Source organism: Parasteatoda tepidariorum, chromosome 9 (genome assembly GCF_982258835.1).
Source record: "Parasteatoda tepidariorum strain Cologne lab strain chromosome 9, Ptep-v5.0, whole genome shotgun sequence".
Classification (NCBI taxonomy): Eukaryota; Metazoa; Arthropoda; class Arachnida; order Araneae; family Theridiidae; genus Parasteatoda; species Parasteatoda tepidariorum.
In genome coordinates, this window is record NC_141763.1 from 92,476,054 (window position 1) to 92,498,301 (window position 22,248).

At 32.7% G+C, this 22,248-nt stretch overlaps 1 protein-coding gene across 2 annotated transcripts; it reads right to left on the reverse strand.

The window, feature by feature from the left end:
• Positions 1-504: 504 nt before the first annotated feature.
• On the reverse strand, positions 505-21,983 carry LOC147804338 (uncharacterized). Of its 2 annotated transcripts, XM_087152359.1 has the most exons (3): positions 21,851-21,983; positions 18,977-19,073; positions 505-901 (listed from the first exon to the last, which is right to left on the reverse strand). In XM_087152359.1, the coding sequence occupies exons 2-3, from the start codon at positions 19,060-19,062 to the stop codon at positions 568-570; spliced, it is 420 nt and encodes a 139-aa protein (XP_087008485.1). In that variant the 5' UTR covers positions 19,063-19,073; positions 21,851-21,983; the 3' UTR covers positions 505-567. The 2 variants fall into 2 exon arrangements, with proteins under 2 accessions (XP_087008485.1, XP_087008486.1); XM_087152360.1 differs by lacking the exon at positions 21,851-21,983 and having other exon boundaries at positions 18,977-19,075.
• Between the last annotated feature and the right edge of the window lie 265 nt (positions 21,984-22,248).

Here is a 22,248-nt window from a genome sequence, read left to right on the forward strand (position 1 = left end):
TATTAAAAAAATGCTTTTTATCAGGAATTTATCATTCTGCACTTGAGCTTAATCGGTTATTAATCAGATAAAAGAACAAACTGTCTTCTATTTTAATGAAGAATCTTTGAGATCAACACTTTCTCTTTTAATATTATTCCTATATCTATTCATATTATTCCTATATTTATTATCAGAATTACATTGTACTTTCAAATGCTTTTTGATATTCTTCAAATTGAAAGATTGCCTATTACCCAAAAGGGAATTTTTATATCTTGACAATATTAGCACCAGTTATTGAGGAATTATTTGAAATAATGCGATTTAATGCAAAATTTGCACTAATTTATAAAGAATAAATTTAATATACACTGCAAAATGCTCTCAAAAGGAAATAAATATGTTTAAAAATTCATATACAATTATAAGAAGGAAAAAATGATTTTAAAGAAAACCTGACTAATATAAATTAAAAACAACGTAAAAAATGAACTTATCATCAACATCATACCGTGTTATCTAAAAAAGGATACAACCTTTATTTATTAACGTAAGATGAGTGGAAGAAGAGTTCAGGAGCAAAATTTAATCAAAAGGGTGATATTGGGGTGATGGTGATAGTTGAAAAGGGTATCCACATTTATCTGGTACAGTAAGTCTTTTTACCACCCGTCGTTTGCTAACAAATATATAAGGAGGATATGCACCAGGCCATGCTTTTTCAATATTAATTGGCTTCTTCGTAGTATAAGGATTCGGTGGATCTATTAACAAGTCATCAACAGGTGGTACTTCAGTTTCTTCTTTTTCTTCAAATATCAGCATTGTTCTGTCTGGTTTACATATGACTTTTATACCATCTTTACAAGGCATGGGCCAAGGCTCTATAACACGCCTATAATAAGGATACTTAGGATACCTGTAAAGTAATTATTGTATTTATTAAACACACCTCTAGGAATCAGGAGCAGAGAGTCTAGTCTATATTTTTATTTTATAACCGTCGTTGAACAGCCGACCCAATTTCATGGGTTTACGACTACTAACGCTCACCTCCGTAGCCTTGTAATTTTGAACCAATCCAGAAGACAAGGAAACTCTTGGATCAGTACCCCAGAGGTTTTGATTTGTTGTGGGAACATGGAGGACTTTGAGACTCGACAGATTTAACGTGCATCAGTCACCATTTACTACACGGGGAGTCTTCGGCCGGCGAGGATCGAACCCACGACCTCTTGGATATGAGACCAGCGCCCTACCGACCAGGCTATCCCGGCCCGAGTCTAGTCTATAATAGATATTTAGATAACTCATGAAAGAAAAATTGCAGTTTACCATGGTTTTCCAAAGCTCTTTCGTCTAGAAAAAATTGAAAACCGCAGTTTTACTGTCTTACACTTGAAGAGCTAAGTTATAATTTTATACTGTATATGTCACCATGCCGTCAAGAATTATTCGGGCTTTAGGCGGAAATAATAAATAAAATATTTAAAAAGTTCTTAAACTTTTTTTAAAAAATTGCCAATTTGGCTACATTTTCACATCCGAATAAAAATGTGGAAATTCGTTGAAAAAATTGGAAAACGAATGAAATAGTAGGGGAGAGTTGGATAAAACGGGATAGTCGGACAAAACGGAATATGTGGGACCAGACTATTGCAGCTATCTAGAAGACGACGACAGAAACTTGTTATTTGACTGTGGTTATATCATTTTCAGTGCGTCCCGTCTCGAGATCACTGGTTGATAGAAAGTTTTAGGTCTCAGAACTCCATTTTCTACATTTACGTGCGTAGTTTTTCACATTGTACTGCCTGTATATATGGAATTACAATTCCAGTGAGTATTAAATTTGATGAAGCATTTATTAACGAGTATTCTCATGCCTAGTCAATCTAATTTTTCTTTCACGTTTAGGCAGCAGCCATGTTTGTTTTGAAAAGTGTCTGAGTTTGAAAAACGGGACACTTATGAGTTGGATAAAACGGCATAGATTTTTTTATGTCCCGTTTTATCCACCTATTTATTTGTTGGCCTAATACTTCTACTATATTATTACTTTATTGAAAGAAAGGTAAAAAAAGGCTCGTACAAATGCATTGACCCCTGAATTGGCAGCAGTGAAAAAGTTGGACAAATTCAATGCTAAACAAGAAAAAACGCATGAGCATGTATTGGCTCTAGAAGAGAGATTATTTGATATAACTCTAACGGACATACGAATAGTAGCATTTGAGTTAGCTGAGAGAAACAATAATAAGCATAATTTTAACACAGGAAAAAAAATGGCTGGAAAGTGTTGGTTGTAATCATTTCTTGGCAGACATAAAGAACTTAGCCTCCGAAATCCAGAACCCACAAGTATGGCCCGAGCAAAAGGGTTTAATCGCAATGCAGTTCAGCAGTTTTTTGAATTCTCTATTAAGTTAACATAAGATTACTCCAAACATTATTTATGATACGCTTGATGGTATCACCTTGATAGGAATTACGTTAATTTTAGTTAAAATTAGAAAACTCATATTTAAAGTTATATTTTAATTATAGAAATATTCTTGGTTACATATTTACACTACATTAACTTCAGGACCCTTAAAACTTTCAAAAAATCGATTTTTCAAGAATCATTTTTTTTTATTCCTTGCATTATTCTGCGCATTTTCATATCTTACATTTCAAATTCGCATTTTCATATCTTACATTCTTTCAATTGGTTCAAAAGTTATAAGGGTTAGAAGACAAGTCACTCACCAACAATTGTTTCAGTGGGCGTGGTCGCAAATTGCTTCATTTCGGGCTTATCTTATAGTTTTTAATAATAATCTGAGATTTAAAGTGTCTACAACTCAACTCTGCTCCAACCCTTTGCAGATTTTATTTGTTTATATTCGAATTGCATGCGTTTTTTAATCTTAGATTAATATTTGTACATTCGTCTATTAGCTTACATTTTAGTCAAAAATCTAGTTTCGGTTTGATTTATTTATTATAAATAATCATGAATAATCCTCGTAGATCTGGTCAGAGACCAAAAAAAAGAAGATTTCGTGGAAATCAATTTCGGCAAAGTGTAAAAGTGGGCAGTTGCAATGTTTTTATTGAAAAAGAGGATTTTAAAAGTGCTTCTAAGAAAAAGCTTTCGATGTCATGTTCCAGTTTCAAGGATATCGAAACTGAAACTAAAGAGATTTTTGATGGTTATCGCCTTATTGATGTTGCTTCCTTGATAAGTTTTTTCAATAATGTGGCTGCTTGTGGAATTTGTCATGCTTCCTTGAAAATGACTGAGAAATCCCAGTGTGGATTGTTGTCTTCTTTTGAAATAACATGTCAAGCATGTCAGAAAAGGGATGTTTTTAAAAGCTGCAAGCTGATAGGAGTGGAAAAAAAACATTCCAGAAATAAACAGAAGATCTGTTTTTGCAATGCGGTGCATTGGTGGTGGACTTTCAAGTCTGCAGACATTTTGTTCTGTGATGTGTTTGCCCAAGCCCATAACTCAGAAATCTTATGATAAAATTAATTCAAAAATATTTGAAGTATCAAAAGAAGTTGCTTTGTCATCCATGGAACAGGCAGTTAACGAAGAAAAATCTCTATCAGAAAATCCAAACAGTCTTACCGTCAGTGGAGACGGCACCTGAAAAACCAGAGGTCATACGTCTTTAATAGGCGTATGTACCCTGGTAGGCGGTGAGACAGGAAAAGCTGTTGACATAGAAGTAATGTCGACATTCTGCAAAGGTTGTGCTTCGTACAAGGGTCCAAAGTTTGGCTTGAGATATCATAAGTGGCTATCTTCTCATAAAACAGTGTGCCAGAAAAATCATGCCGGCTCTTCTGGAAAAATGGAGGTTGACGGCATGAAGAGGATTTTCCAAAGATCGGAGGAAAAATATGACTTCAAGTATGAAACACACATTGGCGATGGTGATTGTAAAACTTTCCAGGCTATTTGTGAGGCAAAGCCATATGGAAAAGATGTTTCGATAACCAAAGTGGAGTGTGTGGGACACATACAGAAGAGAATGGGCACTCGTTTGCGAAAACTCAAAACTTCATATGGCAAAAAAAGGCTTTCAGATGGTAAGACGATAGGTGGTCGGGGAAGATTGACAGATGTAACAATAAATAGAATTACAAGTTATTATGGCAATGCAATTCGCCAAAACAGCAATAACTCAATCAACATGTGAACAGCGATTTGGGCTATATGGGCTCATACTTGCAGCACGGATAAAGAGCCGATGCACTGGTTTTGTCCGAAAGGCGAAAATAGTTGGTGCAGCTATAATAAAGCTGTGCATAACAACAAAGTGCATGAGTATAAGCACCCAATGCTGGTTGCTAAAGTTGTTATGGAGGCAATAAAGCCAATATTTAAGGATCTGTCTCATCCGTCTCTTTTGAAAAGATGTTTGGGGGGGGGGGGTAAGACCCAAATGAGTCGTTAAACTCACTCATATGGAAATTTTGCCCTAAATTTGCTAGTGCTGGCAAAACATTGCCAGCACTAGCAAATAAAAAAATAGTTGCATATATGGGTGTTTGTGTTTTTAACGATGGAAAAAAGTCTTTGATGTCTATTATGAAACTGTTGGAGCTACAAATCAACAAAAAAGCAAAGCAAAACCTTCATGCTCAAGATAAACTCCGCATAACAAAAGCTGAAAAGCGAGCTAGTGAACAGTCTATTGTAGCTCGTAGAGTCAAACGACAAAAAAAGATTTGTGAAAATGAGAGAATGAAAAAAAGTGAAGGGGGGGGGGGATATGTATATTTCTGGTGGCTTTTAATTTTTAAATGTTTTTTTTATATTGATTTTATTATAAAATAATAAAATGTAAGAAATTTATTCCTTTATATCTATGTCTTTGAGGTTACTTAGGATTTCTAGATAAATATAAAAATGGATCTTGTTATAATAATCAAAATTTTAAATTTGTGGTCATTTTTATCAACAATTTTTTAAAAGTTACTAACATGAAAATCTTTTTTGTTGTATTTATTTTAAAACATCATCTTTTAGATTTTTATAAATCTCAAAAATCTATCATTTAGGTTGGTTTGGTTTTTGTATCAATCATTTCTAAAGTTTGAAAAGTTGATTACTATTTGACTCGATGCTCGTTATGTGACAAGTCATTGTGAAATTTTACTTTATTTTGTTTATAAGTCAAATTTAGTTAATGTATTACTGTTTAAGTTGTATGTAGGTATTGTAAAATGATTTATTTTATTTATTTAGGCATTTTTAGAAAAATATATTGAGTGGTATTTGAAAAAAACAAATTTTTAACTTTAAAGTCATTTTTCTCAAAATGTGATATGTTGAACTTGTGCGCACTGCGTACAAAGAACTAATTGATAGAATTGTACGAAACTTTAGGAAAAGTTTTATGATATGGTTTGCTACAACTGGTATCTACTATAAAAACCATTACTCTCTTAAAAAAATTTTAAATAATTGTGTAATGTGCCAAAAATATAGAAATTTGAAAAATTTAAACTTTTTTAATTTTTAGAAAATTAAAATATATGTATATCAAAATAATGTTAGGTACCCCCCTGACCCCCCTTAAGTAATACATAAGGGGAAAGAATCTAGGATTGACTCACCAGGTGTGTCATCTCGAAAACAGGTCACCTATGCACAGCCAAGCAAACTTTCTGCTGATTCCTAAATGGGTGCAACCCCTACAGCACGAGGGAACTTCGCCAAACTCACCCTTTGGCTCACTTTATCGATGTTTTTGGCGCACTTACTATTTTGGGACTCCTTGCTCTGCATCATCCCTCTTATATTTACTAACCGGTTTATTTGTCTCCTTGAAATTTGCCTGCAGGTCTGCAATGTTTTTAGGAGTAAGATGCAAATAATTATATCTTCGAATATACGGTGTCAATCTGTTTACATGACAGTTAAAAACTTTTCGATTATTTTTGACACTTTTGACTCGATAATTCACTTTGGAGAAACGCTCTATTATGCGATATGGCCCTTCAAATTTTGGTAGTAATTTATTTGACAAACCTGACTTCTTTAAATTTGGAGTTTTTACGAAACAGAGGGAACCTATTGGATAATTAAATTTGTCGATATTTTTACCGATTTCGCTTCTCCCGATATTCTTCTCTTCTTGAGTTTTTAAATTTTCTAAAACCTTGAAAAAAAATTCGTCAAAGGACCGAATTAATTTAGTTACATATTCTGATTGGGATTGAAATTTGTCACTCTCCCCCAAACTGTAGGGCAATCTCATGTCTCTAAGGTGTTCGATAAAAAATGGAGAAAGTTGTGTGCTTTCGTTAATTGCAGAGTTAATTGCCAACATAGTTTGTGAAAGTTGTTTGTCCCATTCGTTATTTTCATTGCAAATTGTTGCCAAAATATTTGCAATTGATTGGTTCGGTTTTTCTATCCTACCGTTAGCCCAAGGTGCATACTTTGAAGTGTGAATTTTTTCGATACCTTGGATCTTACAAAACTCTGAGAATTCATTACCTGAAAAATATTTGGCATTGTCAGTTACTATTATTTTAGGACAACCCCTGTGAACTATATAATTGTCAAAAAATGCTTTTGAGATGGTTTCTGATTTCATGTCTGGTAAGGCTGCTAAATGGATATATTTGGAGAATGCGTCTATCATTGAGAAAACGTATTTATTCCCTGATGTGGTGACTTTCAGTGGACCAAAAATATCGGCGTGGCAACGCTCTGAAGGATATGTACTTTGGTGGACCATCTGCAGCGGGGCTGACTGCATTTTAAATACAGCACGTCTTGATAAACAGGGAATACATGAATTCACAAAATTTTTAGTATCTTTGTACATTTTGTCCCAATAAAAATTTTCAGTTAACCTATTGTAGGTTTTAAAAAATCGGGGATGACCTCCTATCTCTGAATGGACTGATTCTAATACTTCAGGTTTTAAAGAAGTGGGTACACAAATTAGCTTTTTAACATCTTTTCTCGGAGATTTACTGTTCCGTTTGGACAAATGAATTAACACTCCATTTTCATCTAACAAATAATTTGGATATTCAGAATTGTTATTTTCTTTTAGTTTATCAATAATTTTTTTCAATTTAGGATCTTGGCTTTGTAAATTAACTAGTTCTGATTTTTCTGGAAAAACAATTGTTAGATTATTGACATATCGTGATAAATGGTCAGCGACTACATTGAGTTTGCCTTTGATATAAATTATTTTATAATTAAATTCCTCCAGAGCGAGTTTCCACCTCAAAATTTTAGATGAGGGATTCTTATTGGGTAAAAAACCTTCCAGAGGTTTGTGATCAGTGTAAACATTAAATTTTCTACCTATTAAGAATATTCTAAAAAAAAATCAATGCTGAATAGATTGCAAAAAATTCTAAAACTGTAGCACTATATTTGGCTTGAGATGGATTTAATTTCTTTGAGTGGAAATAAAGAGGTTTAACCTCCCCATTTGGATATTTTTGTTCGAGTACTGCACCGATCCCTAAAGAGCTGGCATCTGTTGTTAATTGTAATTCGGCTTCCGGGTCAAGTAGGGCTAAAACAGGTGGGTTCAAAATTGCATTTTTTATCTCGTCGAATGCGTTTTGTGTTTAATCATTCCAAACAAAGGGTACATCTTTACGGAGTAAATTAGTGAGAGGTACAGCGCGTTTTGAAAAATTCTTTATATATCGACGATAAAATCCAGCTAACCCCAAGAGCGATTTAATCTGATTCTGATCTTTAGGAACTTGAAATTCATTTATTTTAACTGTTTTATCGCGGTCTATTGACAACCCTTGAGGTGTTACGACAAACCCTAAAAATTTACACGTTTTTGTGAGAAATTGACATTTTTCCGGATTAAATTTCAATTGCAATTTAGAAAATCTGTTCAAAACTTCATTACGAAGAGTTAAATGCTCTGTGATAGATTTACTATATAGTATAATATCGTCCATGTAGACGAGAGCTCCATTGTGAAGCAAATCACCTAACGCTTCCTGTGCTATCTTTTGAAATGCCTTGGGCGAGTTTTTCAAACCAAAACAAAATTCATATTCATATTAATAATTCTTATTATAACAAAATTAAATTCATATTTAACACCATCAGGAGTGGTAAATGCTGTTTTATGTCAATCTTTCCTTTTAATATTTATTTGATTGAACGCTGCTGTCTTGAGGTCTAGTGTACTCATATAATTATTTGATCCAGAAATTTCGAACAATATATCATCTAAAGTTGGAATTACAAAATCCTGGGGAACCGTTATCTCATTGAGTTTTCGAAAGTCTAATACGAGGCGATATTTACTGTTTTGCCTAACAAATAATGCAGGAGCGTTATAATTTGAGTTTGATTTTGAAATAATCCCAGCCTTTTCTAAATCATGTATTTGTTTTCGAAATTCTTCACGCAAATGAAAAGGTATTTTGTAGGAAGGACATTTAATGGGATTGTTATGAAGTAATTGAATTTCGTGAGGATCAGTAATAGCTTCCGATAATTCTATTGTCGATCTAGCAAACGCATTTTCATGCTTTAACAAGATTTGTGCAACTCTGTGTTTCGTTTTGGAATCCAAATGTTTTAATTTAAAATCATGCTCGTTAATTGGTGGGGGTAATTCTTCGGATACGGGTAATTCTTCTGGCAAATCATCAAAATTATTTATTGAGCCTATAATTGTATGCTTATTTAACATAATAGCTTTATCTGTTTTATTATTTAAAACGACACGAGTTTTATTATCAATTACATTTAATAAATTATTCGTATCTTCAAAAGAAACCACTTTATCATTTAATTTTTTACTTTTATCGACTGTTATTTTAGAACAATTTTCATGCAGCATTGGTACGTCGACGTAAACAACTGACGAAATTCCAGGTGGGATTAACAATTTCTGATTTAATCGTAATTTTATATGCTTACTGTTTTCATGAGTTATATTTGATACATAGTTTAATGGAATTTTTTCTTCCATGATTTTAATACTATCTTCTTTAATATTAATAGTTGCATCTCTGGCTTTTAAAAAATCTATTCCTAAAATAGCTTCATAATTTCTTGAAAAATCGTTATCCGTTATGTAAAAATTTTGTTCAAGCGATGTATTTCCTATTTCTATGATAAGTTTAAAGTGTCCTTTTATATCTACTTGGCTACCATTTACTGCTTTTATATTTATTTTTGATTTTAATTCTGAGACTTGACCATTTTTATTTATTTTATCGAAAATTGTTGGACTTAATAATGAAATTGTTGCTCCGCTATCTATTAAACAATTAAATTTACATTGATTTGATACTACGCTAATAACGGGCAATTTAAATTGGTCTGAATTACAAGAATTTCTGGGCGATACAACAGACCTTGATTTTAATACCTCTCTCTGGAGTTTAAATCCCGATAATTTTGAGTATTAGCATTTCTCCTTTCATCTGAATAGTTTACAAAATTTCTTGCATTAGTATAATTTGGTCTTCTATATCCAACTCTTTCTCGCGATTTTGATCTGTTTCGTATTTGATCTCTCTCTTTTTTATAACAATTTGTTTGAATATGCCCCTGAATACCGCAATAATAGCACCTAACCGACAATGGGGGGTATCTTCTCGCAGTATGATTGTTTACCTCGGCCTCATTTGTTTTCTTTTGATTTTTTAATGTGTCTACATCGACTGATAGTTTGGAAATTTGAGCCGTTAACTCACCTATTAATTGTTCTTGAAATCTGTTAGTGACCGTTCCCTCCCTGTTTCTCGACGAATTCTCAAAAATCTTAAAATTAGCTTCTTCTCTAATCGCACACTGAACGGCGTCTTCAAATGTTTGAGGGTTGTTTCCTAACACCTGTCTCTGTAGTTCTGGCTTAATACCCGCACAAAATCTTGCTAATAATATTCCATTATTTGCTTCTCTCACTGCCGGATTTGCGCCATTCGCCTGAGCGGATAGAATATTTTCGCCCAATCGTCGAAGGCGATTTTCAAATTCAAATATGCTTTCTGAGTCGTATTGCGTACAAGTCGCGAGTTCCTGTAAATGCGTAGTTAACAGAATTTTTTTTTCGAAATGGGTAATAAGTAGATGAACTAAATTCTGATATTCGTTAACTGCTGAATAAGTTTCGATGAATTTCTCCGCATCATCACATAATTTAAGTTTTAATACGGTAACTTTCTCCCCGTCATTCCAATTATTTATACGACCTACTTCATCTATTTTTTTAATAAAACTATTAATTGAATCGTCCTTTCCTTTAAATTTTGGTATTAACTCTATTAAATGCATTGAAATTCTCCGTAAACCTTGTTCCGCACCCGCGTCATACGGCTCCGGTTGCCGTCTACCTGCTCTATTTCTATTCATTTTCATTCAAAATTAAACAAGCAAACTTTCTACTGATTCCTAAATGGGTGCAACCCCTACAGCACGAGGTAACTTCGCCAAACTCACCCTTTGGCTCACTTTATCGATGTTTTTGACGCACTTACTATTTTGGGACTCCTTGCTCTGCATCATTTATAATCTTGATGAAACAGGAATTCTAACAGTGCCAAACAAGCCTTCAAAAGTGCTGAGTCTACGAGGCAAAAAGCTAGTGGGTAGCTTGTCTTCCGCCGAATGAGGAGTTTTGGTTACTGTTGAAACATGCATCAGTGCAGCTGGGGTAGTCGTCCCTCCTATGTTTGTATTTCCTCGAGTGAAGGAAAACCCATGACTCATGGATAATGCTTTCCCAGGATCGTTTGAAGTGTATCGCAAGATCAGCTGGATCACTAAGAAGACCTTCATTGTTTGGTTTTAAAAGTTCGTAGAATTTTCCAACCCTAGGCATAAGAAACCAGTGCTGTTGCTGCTTGATGGACGCAACAGTCGCATCAAAAGTTTGGAACTTATAAATTTGGCAAGAGAAAATAATGTTTTCATCCTAACCTTCTCCCCACATACAACTCATCGCCTACAGCTTCGTGGCTCCACTGAGCACGTATTATGAACACGAAGTTTGAAAGTGGCTGTTCAACCATCCAGGAAGGTGCGTTACAATTTACTAGGTTACAAAACTGTTCAACGCAACCTACTCAATGGCAGCCGTTACAGAAACTACCGTTAAAGGGTTTAGCAAAACTGGTATAAATCCTTACAATCCTGACGTCATCCCAGATCACCTGTTTGCATGGTCTGTCCCCACTGATCTAACAGCAAGAGCCTCCACGCGTCGGACACCAGACTGATGTGTGCAGTTTTAGGATTATTACCCTCTTGTTATCGACCTAAGCTACCCTTTTCCATCCTTCCAAAGCGTGTTCTACCTGTACCTCAAGTAAAAGGACCGTTCCCAGAAAAAAATGGCTGATAAGAGAAAGAAGAAAACTGTAGTAATAACATCATCTTCATATAAAACTGAATTATAAATGGAAGAAAAAGAAAGGATGATTAAACTACAAGAATGAACCAAGAGAATTTAAGAAAGGACTGGTAAGAAATCCCTCTTAAGGGCACCAGACAGATCTCGACAGTGAAAATTATGGAATAAATGTTCATGTTTGCAAGCTCATAAAATCTTTAAAAACATATACATCATAATTTTTGTGTACTTAATTATAAAACAACAGTCTATATAAAAATGGTGGAAGCAATAAAATCATATTAATACAATTTTTAGAAATTTTTCTTTACAGTTTTCTGTCAGTTAATTATGTTTTTTAGTTAGTTTTACACAAAAAATTAGACATTGTAAACCCTATCCCGTTTTGTCTAACCCAGGTATGCTAAAACGGGTTATGCAAGAGTTTGGAAAATGATTTTTTTTTCTATTTCCCAGAGATTAAAATTAGTTTGAAATATGTTTTTTCTGTGCTTCAATAAGTGATGTAGTTATAAAAAAATAATGTGTTGTTCTCTTTAACAGATTTTTCGTAGTAAATAGAAACAATAATGGTATCCCGTTTTGTCCAACTTTCCCCTACGTTGATTCATGGTGGAATCGGTTAAAATCATGTGTATTTTTTTCTTTTATATTAGACCTGTAACATTTTCACCATTTTTGGCAAAAAGAGTTTCATAGTTTGGTAGACATTCTCTATAAAATGATCATCCGTTGACGACTGGAAACCACTAGTGTAGAGCTGTAGGATATCCAAGGTTTAGGGATATTTAGGTTAAGGATATTAGTCTGTAAAAATCATAGATAAATAATTTAAAATATCATCAGTAATTATGGATACCGTAACATTACAAAATGGTGATATTTAGCTTACCCGGGGATGCATGCACAACCTTTTTTTTTCGATAGTTGACCGCAAAAACTATTAAAAAATTTATTGGAGAGCTAAGAGCCAACATGAGTGAGATAAATCTTTAATTGAAAACAACATTACGTATACAGTAACGTGTAAAATTTGTAAGAAATTACATTTTCCTGCAAGTACTGAACTCATTACCATGAATGAACGTAGTGGGAAAATGGGGGTTCTGCCAAAGCAGGAGGGGTACAACTCAACATTTCAGATTCGGCTACTGCCGCAGTAGGAGAAATACAACTCAACAATCTATGAAGACTGGGGTTTTTCTGAGATTGTGAGATCTACTTTAGATAAGGTTTTATCAGAAGGTTATTTTTATCTCTTCTTTAGAAAGTGGAAGAATTATTTTTATTTTCGGGACTTTGAAATTTTTTGCAAGCTAGTATATTTTGATTATGTTTTCAATAATTAAATTAATGCTCGAATTATTATTTTCTCATTAAAGCATTATAATTACAGTGATTTAATTTCTAAATGAACCCTTCTTTAGAGATTACTCTTTTATTAATTTTAAATGATATGACTAATAATTCTAAACTGATGTAATAGTTTTATAGACTGAATGTCTATGTGTAATTAGTTGATATATCAAATGTGTAATAATCATTCTAAGAGATAACTGTACGTGTTCAATTGAACAAAATAGTGTATAAATTACTTGATGAATTTGCTTTCTCGTTATCAGTGATATGGTGTAATTATTATCCGTTAACATTTTTTCGTTAACATTCATTTGATTAAGAAATTAAGATTTGATTTGCCTGACTATCACTGCCATCTTGGAGGAGCGAACTATATTGCTGTATCTTCTTTGTTAATCATGTGCTCATCCATTTCAGAAATATCTCACTGGAGAAAACAATGCTCTAATTCCCACCAAAAAAGGAATAACTCTGAGTCTCTTCTCTGTGGCTTTCTTTTGTTAAGAAATTCGAAAATGAATCTTCAATAGAGGCTCCTGTCCTCATTCTCGAGGACAGTCTGATAGTTGTAAAAGCTGATGTGGATATCGGCCCTCATGCTACTTTACAAAATTACTTCCTCCGAAAAATATTTTATCCAACAGTTTTCAAAGTCAATGTGTACGCTTTCTGATACCGAGTTTTCGACACTCGCTACTGACTGTCATTCAAGAAAAAGTTTCGGGTAGCATAGCGACTTTGCTATTTCAACAAAGGCTCCCTTACACTGTATTAGAGGAAGTAAAGAAACGTCCTCCTCCACCACCTCTTCCTGAAATAGAACTTTCTGATATCGACGTGGTGTTGACACCTTCCTTGCTGGAACTTGTGAGAGCGAATATCGCATCGAGTGTAAAAACCCTTATTAAATATTTCGGCTGTGAAGAAAATTACGAAAACCAACTAGGTCATGAATGTATTACGCTAAGTCACGAACTGAAACTGCTAAGATGTGGAGAATTGATTTTCACAAACTTTGACTTAGTGCAAATAGCACAAGATTTTCTTGAAACGAACGCACAGATTTCAAACTATATGAATAAGGATTTCTTTTTGAAATTAAATGTTTCAAATTTGATCAGGAATGCGAAAGAACTGTTCATTACTTCGGATCCTGATCTTTTGAATTTTATATAGTATAGAGTATAAATTCTATGTATGGGATTTTGTGGTTAGAATTTCATGAACTTGTTTATGTAAATACCTCAAATATATTTTCTTCAAACATTCATGTTTATATATTTAAGCATATATTGTTTATGTATGTATAATATGGCATGTGTTTATTTTAAATCGCAATTTCCTTTTTTAAATAAATATTTTTTTTTCATTTATAAATTACTTTCATTCTAAAGTTACACTCATTTTTTATATACTCCTTCAGAAGGTGACATATTTATTTTTCAGCTGTGTTAGAATGCAATTGAACGATTTTCACAATGATCCCGCACTACCTGGAAGTTTCGATGGTGAAACTGAACTACCCTCGCGTTTTTATAATAGTTTAAATCAGGGGTCGCCAAACTTTTTCGATCTTCGACCCCTATATAAATTTTCGAAATCTCCATCGACCCCCACAAAAGTAATTTTCTGTTAATTAAAATAGAACTCTATTAGATACTGTGTTTGTACATTTATTTTTTAATTTTAAACATTTATTAAAGTAATAGTACATTGTGCAACAATAGTTTTACGAAAAATATATTAATATTGAAATTTAAATACCTTATTATTAAATAATAAGTAATTATGCATAAGTAGATATAATAAGTAACTAAAGGTTTACTGCTTCTTGATCAATAAGATGGGTGGGCCTGGTGTTTTTTTTTTTTGCAAGGTTCGCTATATTAGATTCAAAATTGGTCAATTTTAATTTTCGTAAAAAAATACAAAGTGTGCTATAGTTTTGTCGCGGGCTGTACTAATCCATATCATTAATGCTTACCTTCTTTTTTTGTGCATTGATAATTAAAATTTATATCTAAACCAAACGAATGGTTTTATCGAAACAATAACTAATTATCCAAAACTATTAAAGTTTTAATAATGACACTGCAAATATTCAACGCAGTTTGCAAAGATAGTTGAAACTGCGTATAATATTTGCATTTGTAACGTCAATGCTCGTCACACGTGACATTTGGACAAGCGCACATATGCATATGACTTATAAACTGCGCTGAGTTCGTGCCACTGCGTGGTGATATGTAAATACTTTTTTCACCCCTATAAATATACGTTTATTAATTTATGTTTTATAAAGAAACTGACATTGAGTCAATTATAAAATAAAATTCACAAATTTTACATACTTAATTTAGGTATGTGTGATTTGCGTATTGAGAACTGTTTTTTTTTTTTCGACCCTTCCGATTCGGATCGACCCCCATTCGCCCCCCTGTCTCAGATCGACCCCCGCTTTTGTTAAATAGACCCCTGGGGGTCTATATATTCGCTAGTTATTTATTGTAAGCTTGTTTTTTATGGTTATTAATTGTTTTTTTAGCATTAATTGTTAATTATTTTAATTAATAATTGTTTATTATTTTGCGTTTTTCTGTGAATTTTAATTTAATTATTACTTATGCTTCATAGTGTAATAACATTTGTGTAATAACAATTCATAGTGTAATAAAAAATGTGATCGGTGGCGTGCCCAAAATATTGCGTCGGGTGCCATAAATGGCACGCGTGCCATTGGTTCGCCATTCCTGTCATAGATGATAACCTAGTCATTATATCCCGTCATGTTACATCCTTAATTTTAAATCGCCCAATATACACAGGATTTGCCGTCTTAGATACCAGTAAGATATTTATGTACGAATTTCATTATGAACATATTAGAAATAAATATGGTGCGCTAGCAAAATTATTATTCACGGACACCGATTATGCTATCACATCGAAACAGAAGATGTTTAACACGACATAAGGGGATATATCGATTTATACGATACATCTGACACCATTTTTTACACAGCGAGGCAAACAAAAAAGTTCTTGGGAAAATGAAAGATGAGTTAAATAGAGTAGTGGTTGAATTTGTGGGGCTGCGTTCCAAATTATACTCTATGTTGCGCGAAGATGGGTAAAAAAGACAGCAAAGGGCGTAGTGAAGAGTGTAAGAAAAAAATACTAAAACATAGTAGCTAATATCAAATGTCTTTTCGAAAATTCTAGAGTGAGGGAGAAAATGAAAACCATCATCTCGAAAAATCATCAACTTTATTCTGTTACGACAAATAAATTAGCCTTTTGCCCTCTTGACGACAAACGATACATTTTAGAAAATGGCTGTGACACATTCTCACTTTAGAATTAACATTTAATTTATTTCACATTTAATTCGCGTTACCTCTATTGATTTTATTTATATATTTATTGATTTAATTTTATTTATTTCCACACATGAAATTGTGTATTTTATCTCATTCAATAATGAATGAAAAAATCCCAAAGACACAATTAACTTTTACACTGAAGAGCCAAAAAAACTGGTATACCTGCCTAATATCGTGTAGGGCCCCCGCGAGCACGCAGAAATGCCGCAACACGACGTGGCATGAATTCGATCAATGTGTGAAGTAGTACTGGAGATAATTGACACCATGAATCCTGCAGGGCTGTCCATAAACCAGTGGGAGTAAGAGGGGGTTGGGATTCATGGTGTCAATTATCTCCAGTACTACTTCACACATTGATCGAATTCATGCCACGTCGTGTTGCGGCATTTCTGCGTGCTCGCGGGGGCCCTACACGATATTAGGCAGGTATATCAGTTTTTTTGGCTCTTCAGTGTATGTATCTCACTATTTCAATGTACTCCAATTTTTCACTCTCATCATTAATGTTAAGGAGAGTTTTTTTCCCCTTCCTGTTTGTAAAACAATTTGTTTATATTCACAATAATCGAATGCTAATTATTCCATGTGTTCCCGTTTAAATTTCTGATGTAGAACATTATTGTATAAAGGAAAATTGTCTGTTACGGTTTGTTCACCTTCTTAATAATTTATTGAATAAAGATGGTTTTTATTTTATTTTGTGTATTTGTCAATATTATTTTATATCTTTCATCATAATCATAATTTTGTTAATCGTAATTTTGCACTGCTTTCATATCTATATTAAAAACATATTTAAAAACTAAATTTGAGAATGTATCACATTAAAATTGAGAATTTATCAGACTTTTTTTTTTCACAGAGGGTGTAAAAGAAAATATTTCTCCATTGATATATAAAACCTTATATTTGTGTAAAATGGATATTTCTTCTTGGTACAACAGTTAGAGTCTTATCGAAAACCGTTGTGTCATAAGAAAAAATTTACATTTCAGAGATTGTTGGTTTGAATCCTATTTTTGAAAACTCTTTTTTCTTCTTCTTTATATTAGTTTAACATATATTCTGGTTAAGTTACATTGAGAGCGATGTTCTAGATTTTGTCCCTTAGTCCCAGCGTAAATATTCCATTGTACAAAAATTTTAAAAATTAATAAATAGTGTACATTTTACAAAGTTCATTTGGTTTTGTTAAACTCCTAATTTAACTTACTTTTCAGTCTTTATTTTAAAATAAAATGAAAATCGAATTTTTAAAAAATCCCAGATATTTTATTACGAAGGGTGAATAAAAAGTTTTCCTTCTCACTTTTATAAAATCTTATATTGTCGTTGTACGGGTATGTGTTCATGACACAACGGTTAGCACGTCGGTTAAAAACCGTTGTACCATGAAACATTTTTGTTAATATGAGATTGCTGGTTCGAATCTTGTGTTTAAATAACACAAACATAGTGTTGGGACCTCCTCAAATAGATGGCAGCATGAGTATTCCTCTTACAACATTTTTTTTCTTTCCAATGTGTTTTATAAAATTAGTATTTATTTTATTTACTAGATGGATCTACGAGTATTGAACAAGAACAAAAATTCGTGTGAAGAAAAATTAGCTTAAAATAGGATTATTAAATTAGAAAATCAGATTAAAATTACTAACCGCATAATTTATAATTATTAAAAATGGTATCTCTAATGAAAGGCTTCATTTTAGAAATCAAAGTAAATATCAAGTTTTAACAAGAAAAATTATTTATTTATAATATTAATTTAAATATTGAAAACATAATAAAGTATACTTGCTCACGAAAAATTTCTAAGTCCCGAAAAAAAATTTTTTTTTCACTTTCTGAAAAAGAGATTTAAAAAAAAAAACTGATAAAACCTTATCTAAAGTAGGGATCTCACTATCTCAGAAAAACCCCTGTCTTCATAAATTGTTGAGTTGTATTTCTCCTACTGCAGCAGTAGCCGAATCTGAAATGTTGAGTTGTACTCTCCTGCTTTGGCAGAACCCCCATTTTCCCCCTACTAATGAAGCTTAGAAAGCAAAATGGTTACAATTTGGTATTTGCGCTTCAAGAGGAATATCGCAATGCTCATACATATGACCTATGACGTCAGCTCCAACTGATCGTGTATAAGCAAAATGGCATGTTGATTGAAACTGATATAAATTTTTGGCGCAGGAGCCATGTTTTGGCTACACCACACCTAAAATTGAGCTAACTTTCTCCACATAAGTCAGAATGTATTTAACGAGACGTTGATTAAATATAGCGCAGTATCACTCATCAAATTTGTTGAAATATTCTTTCTAGCCTACGTCTTTTACCTAACTTAGATTTATTATTTGTTTATGTATTTCATTGTTACCTTGATCTATTTTTGTTTTGTGTACCTGACAAATTCGATGCCTAATTAGTTGTTTATGTTCTTCATAGCTTCATGCCTGTCTTTGTGTATATATAGTGAAAAAATTGAAATCTTTATGGAATTATCTTTGTGTTAGAATATAGAATGTGTCACCTAAGAGAATTGATACTGTATGAGTCGGCTTGGCTTACTCGAAAGATAATGGACAGCGCAGTTGCAAACGTAAACAAATGCCACGTTGCAACGACCAATCAGGATCGATATGCCTACACTACGTCACTTGCAGGCATCCCATTAAGTTCAGACTATGTATTAAAATATAGAATCTCAAAATGGATATTAAGAGGGCCAAGGGATACCCCCTTGGCCGACAACGGACTGTTGCAGGAATGCTTTACTTTGCATTATATATTTTTAATTATTACTTTATGCAGTAACTGCAAACTATGTGGAAAAGTTGTCCGAGGTCTCAATCGAATTGAAATCATACAGTAAATTATTACCTTCTCTTTTGTGCATCTTTTCCTTTCCATTGACTTCCCTTCGCATCAGTGTGTGAATTATCTTTTGCATCAGTTTTGCTACTCATTTCTGGAATTTCTGTAAATAAATTATAAGTAATTTAGCAATAGCTTGTTGTACTCGATAATAGAAAAACTTCATTCTTTTAAAAATAAAAAAGCTGAGAAGGGGCGGCTCTCGAAAACAAAACACTCATTCTCAAGACTAAAAGGACTTGAATGAGGAAAATGAAACAGATTTGGGAAGAGAAAAAAAAGAAGACACTCAAATGAAAAGTAAAATTATACTGAAAAACAAAGCAAGTACAATCATGATAGCTGATCCAAAGGTCGAGAGAGACAATTCAGGGGAAATTGCATTTCCAAGCGATACAGTGGAAGTGGGAGAAACTCGTGTCGCTAATAGGGAATCTGTATTCAAATGACTGAAACAGGATTTATGAGCATCAAGATAAGCTGATGCGACAGGGATATGAAGAGTTTTTAAAGTTAAATTAAAGTCCAAGGTTCCAACAATATGCGGCAATAAATGATTTATCGAAGAAGCCTGCAGCCGAAGTTGTTACTCATTTAACACCACCCAGGAGGCACGTATGAATAAGTTGGATACGACACGATAAAGAATTTCAAAGAAATGATCTCAAGTTATATTTGAATGCTAGAAGCATAATGAATTCTCTGTAGAACTTTCGTGTCACCATTTGTCTGACTCTTTTTAAAGTTCACTTTCATTTTGTTATCCTTAATATTCACTATTCTCCTTTATTGTTCACGTATTTTAATTGTCGTGTGTTCTTATTGCTCGTATTCTCGCTCTTTGTGTATGTTGTCTGTATTATATGGACTGACCATATGGTCTGTAGTATATGGACTGACCATATGGTCTGTATTATATGGACTGACCATATGGTCTGTATTATATGGACTGACAAAGCCATATGTTTAAAAAAAAGTGATTTATCGAAAACTTGATAACGGACATATGTTTCATGTTCCCTTAATCTAAATTTTAAAATACGCTTGGTTTGCCCGGTGTAATGAAAGTATGTTTTAAATATCTCAACAATTTACTGACAGGATCTTTTAAGAATTTAAGTTTAATTTTGTTAACAGGTCTAAAAATGAAAACTAAACTAAAGCGGGATAAAGAAATTAGCAATTTTGTAGCAAACAAAGAAGGAAATCGGTAAATAGTTCATTATAATGATTGAAGAGGGGCGTTTGGGTCTAGTAAGTTTTGAAATATCGTGAGCCATTTATTGGTTTAAACAAATTAATATCACGACCTAAATAAAGTGTAAAAGTGGCCATGGTTGGAGTTCGTCTTCACTATTTTGCATCTCCAGCTGAAGTTAAGCGAATTTACATATTGAATGGTAAATGACTCCAGTCATAATATAAAGGGTACATATACAATGACATTATACTATAGGACAGCGTGTTTTTTTACGTTTAGATTTATCGGAAGTAGTGACCTGTAAGTCTTATTACTAATTCTAACCACTATCGCCACCTGTTCTTAGCTTTATACGGATTTTCATGCATATCAATGTATGGCAAGTGCATTTTTGTTGTAGATCATTGTAAAAATCAAACATGACATACATGCGTTGTTCTATTTCAATTGCTGAGGTAAATATTATTACTTTGAAAGATTATCAAATATGAATATATTTTAATTAATTTTTTTACAAACCATTAGATACTATTACCCAAGTTATCTTCGTTTTGAATTTATGAAGGAAATTTTTAATAACCCAACTTTTCAGTACATAATTTTTTTTTAAAAAATCGATCATGTTTTGTATGTTACCAATTTTCTTATATTATTTTGAGATAACTACGTTTAAAGCTCATACAAAAGTCAATGACCTTGGTTTTTAAAATTATCGATACGTTTCGTAGTAAATTTTTCCCACTAGCTTTGTCTGTCATTTCAAATGTATTATCTCTTTAGTGTCCAGCATTCTCATGTGAAGGCAGACCATTTTTTCAACATGTTAAGTAACATGGTATACATGATTTCATTATTGTCAGGCATCATAGTTAAACGTAACATTTATACCATAATAAAATTATGATAAAAAAAATCTACTTTTCCATTGTCGCCGTTACAGGCGATTAAGTCACCAACACGCTAGTAAATTTAGTTTTTTTTTTCCTCCCTCTTTCCAATGCCCGATTTTTTATTTTTATTTAAGAGATTATTAAAATAATAATAAAATAAAATTTACTTGTTCCTACGAAATGGTTGCGAACGAAGCGAAAATTTAAAGTGGTAGCTGACAGAAGAAAACATAGGTTTAAATGGAGAAGCATTGTCACTTAAATTGAAGATTTTTTGCTCCAGTGTAGAATCAGGTGCCCCTTGGTTTGGCGATAATTTTCGTTCAGTTTTGCTGAAATCCCATTTCTGGTTAGCATGATATACTTTGCGGTCTTTGATTTCAATGACGCCACCTTCGGGTTATAGCAACTTCTGGTTACCTTTATGTGATTGATTTTTGTTTTAATTATATATATATTCGTTTAATTGTAAATCGCCGAAAATGAGAGAGGCCCCCGATTGTAAACTATTAAAGGACTTTTTACATCATTACAGTGTAAGAATTAGTGTTTGGGTTTAAGTTTAAATTAGAAAGAAAACATTTGACAGCATTTTATGAAGATTAATGAATTCTCGTGACAATTTAAAGTTAAATAAAATAAAATTACATGGGTGTCAACAACATCTCCTAAACTTACTGATATTACATCAATTGGGTACTTACATTAAATTTATCAAGGCAGGAAATAAATCACAGCAGTTTTATAAATAACGTGAATAAAAAGTTTAAATTTAAATTCATTTATTACTTGAAAATTTTGCATAAATTTAGTTTTTATTTCCGATGTATAATCGTAATTTTGCCATTTATTTGTTTAGTTATTCAATATCGGTTGAGGTTTTAGATTTTAAAAGCTCGCTTTTTTATGTTTTATGTTTTTGCTCACTTGAAGATTAGTAGCGTAATAAAAGACAAGACAATAACAGACAAAAAAACAAAACAAAAAAATGAATAGACTAATTTTATATCATGATTAAAATAAACTTGGAGCTTTATAATTGAGACCAATAGGAAATGCAACTGAATCGGATATTGTAAATGTGATAATCTGAGGATAAGCGGAAACTAAATTTTTATCCGAGTTTTTTTTTTCCGATCTGTTTATAGTTCTACCTAAGTCATGAAATCCTTAAGAAATATTTATAT

Excerpts from the sequence above, each read along its gene's own strand:
- LOC147804338 (XM_087152359.1), bottom strand. The coding sequence starts at position 19,062 with ATGAGTAGCAAAACTGATGCAAAAGATAATTCACACACTGATGCGAAG. Across the intron at positions 902-18,976 it reads AAAGATGCACAAAAGAGAAG|GTATCCTAAGTATCCTTATT; the intron begins GTAATAATTTAC and ends ATTACTTTACAG.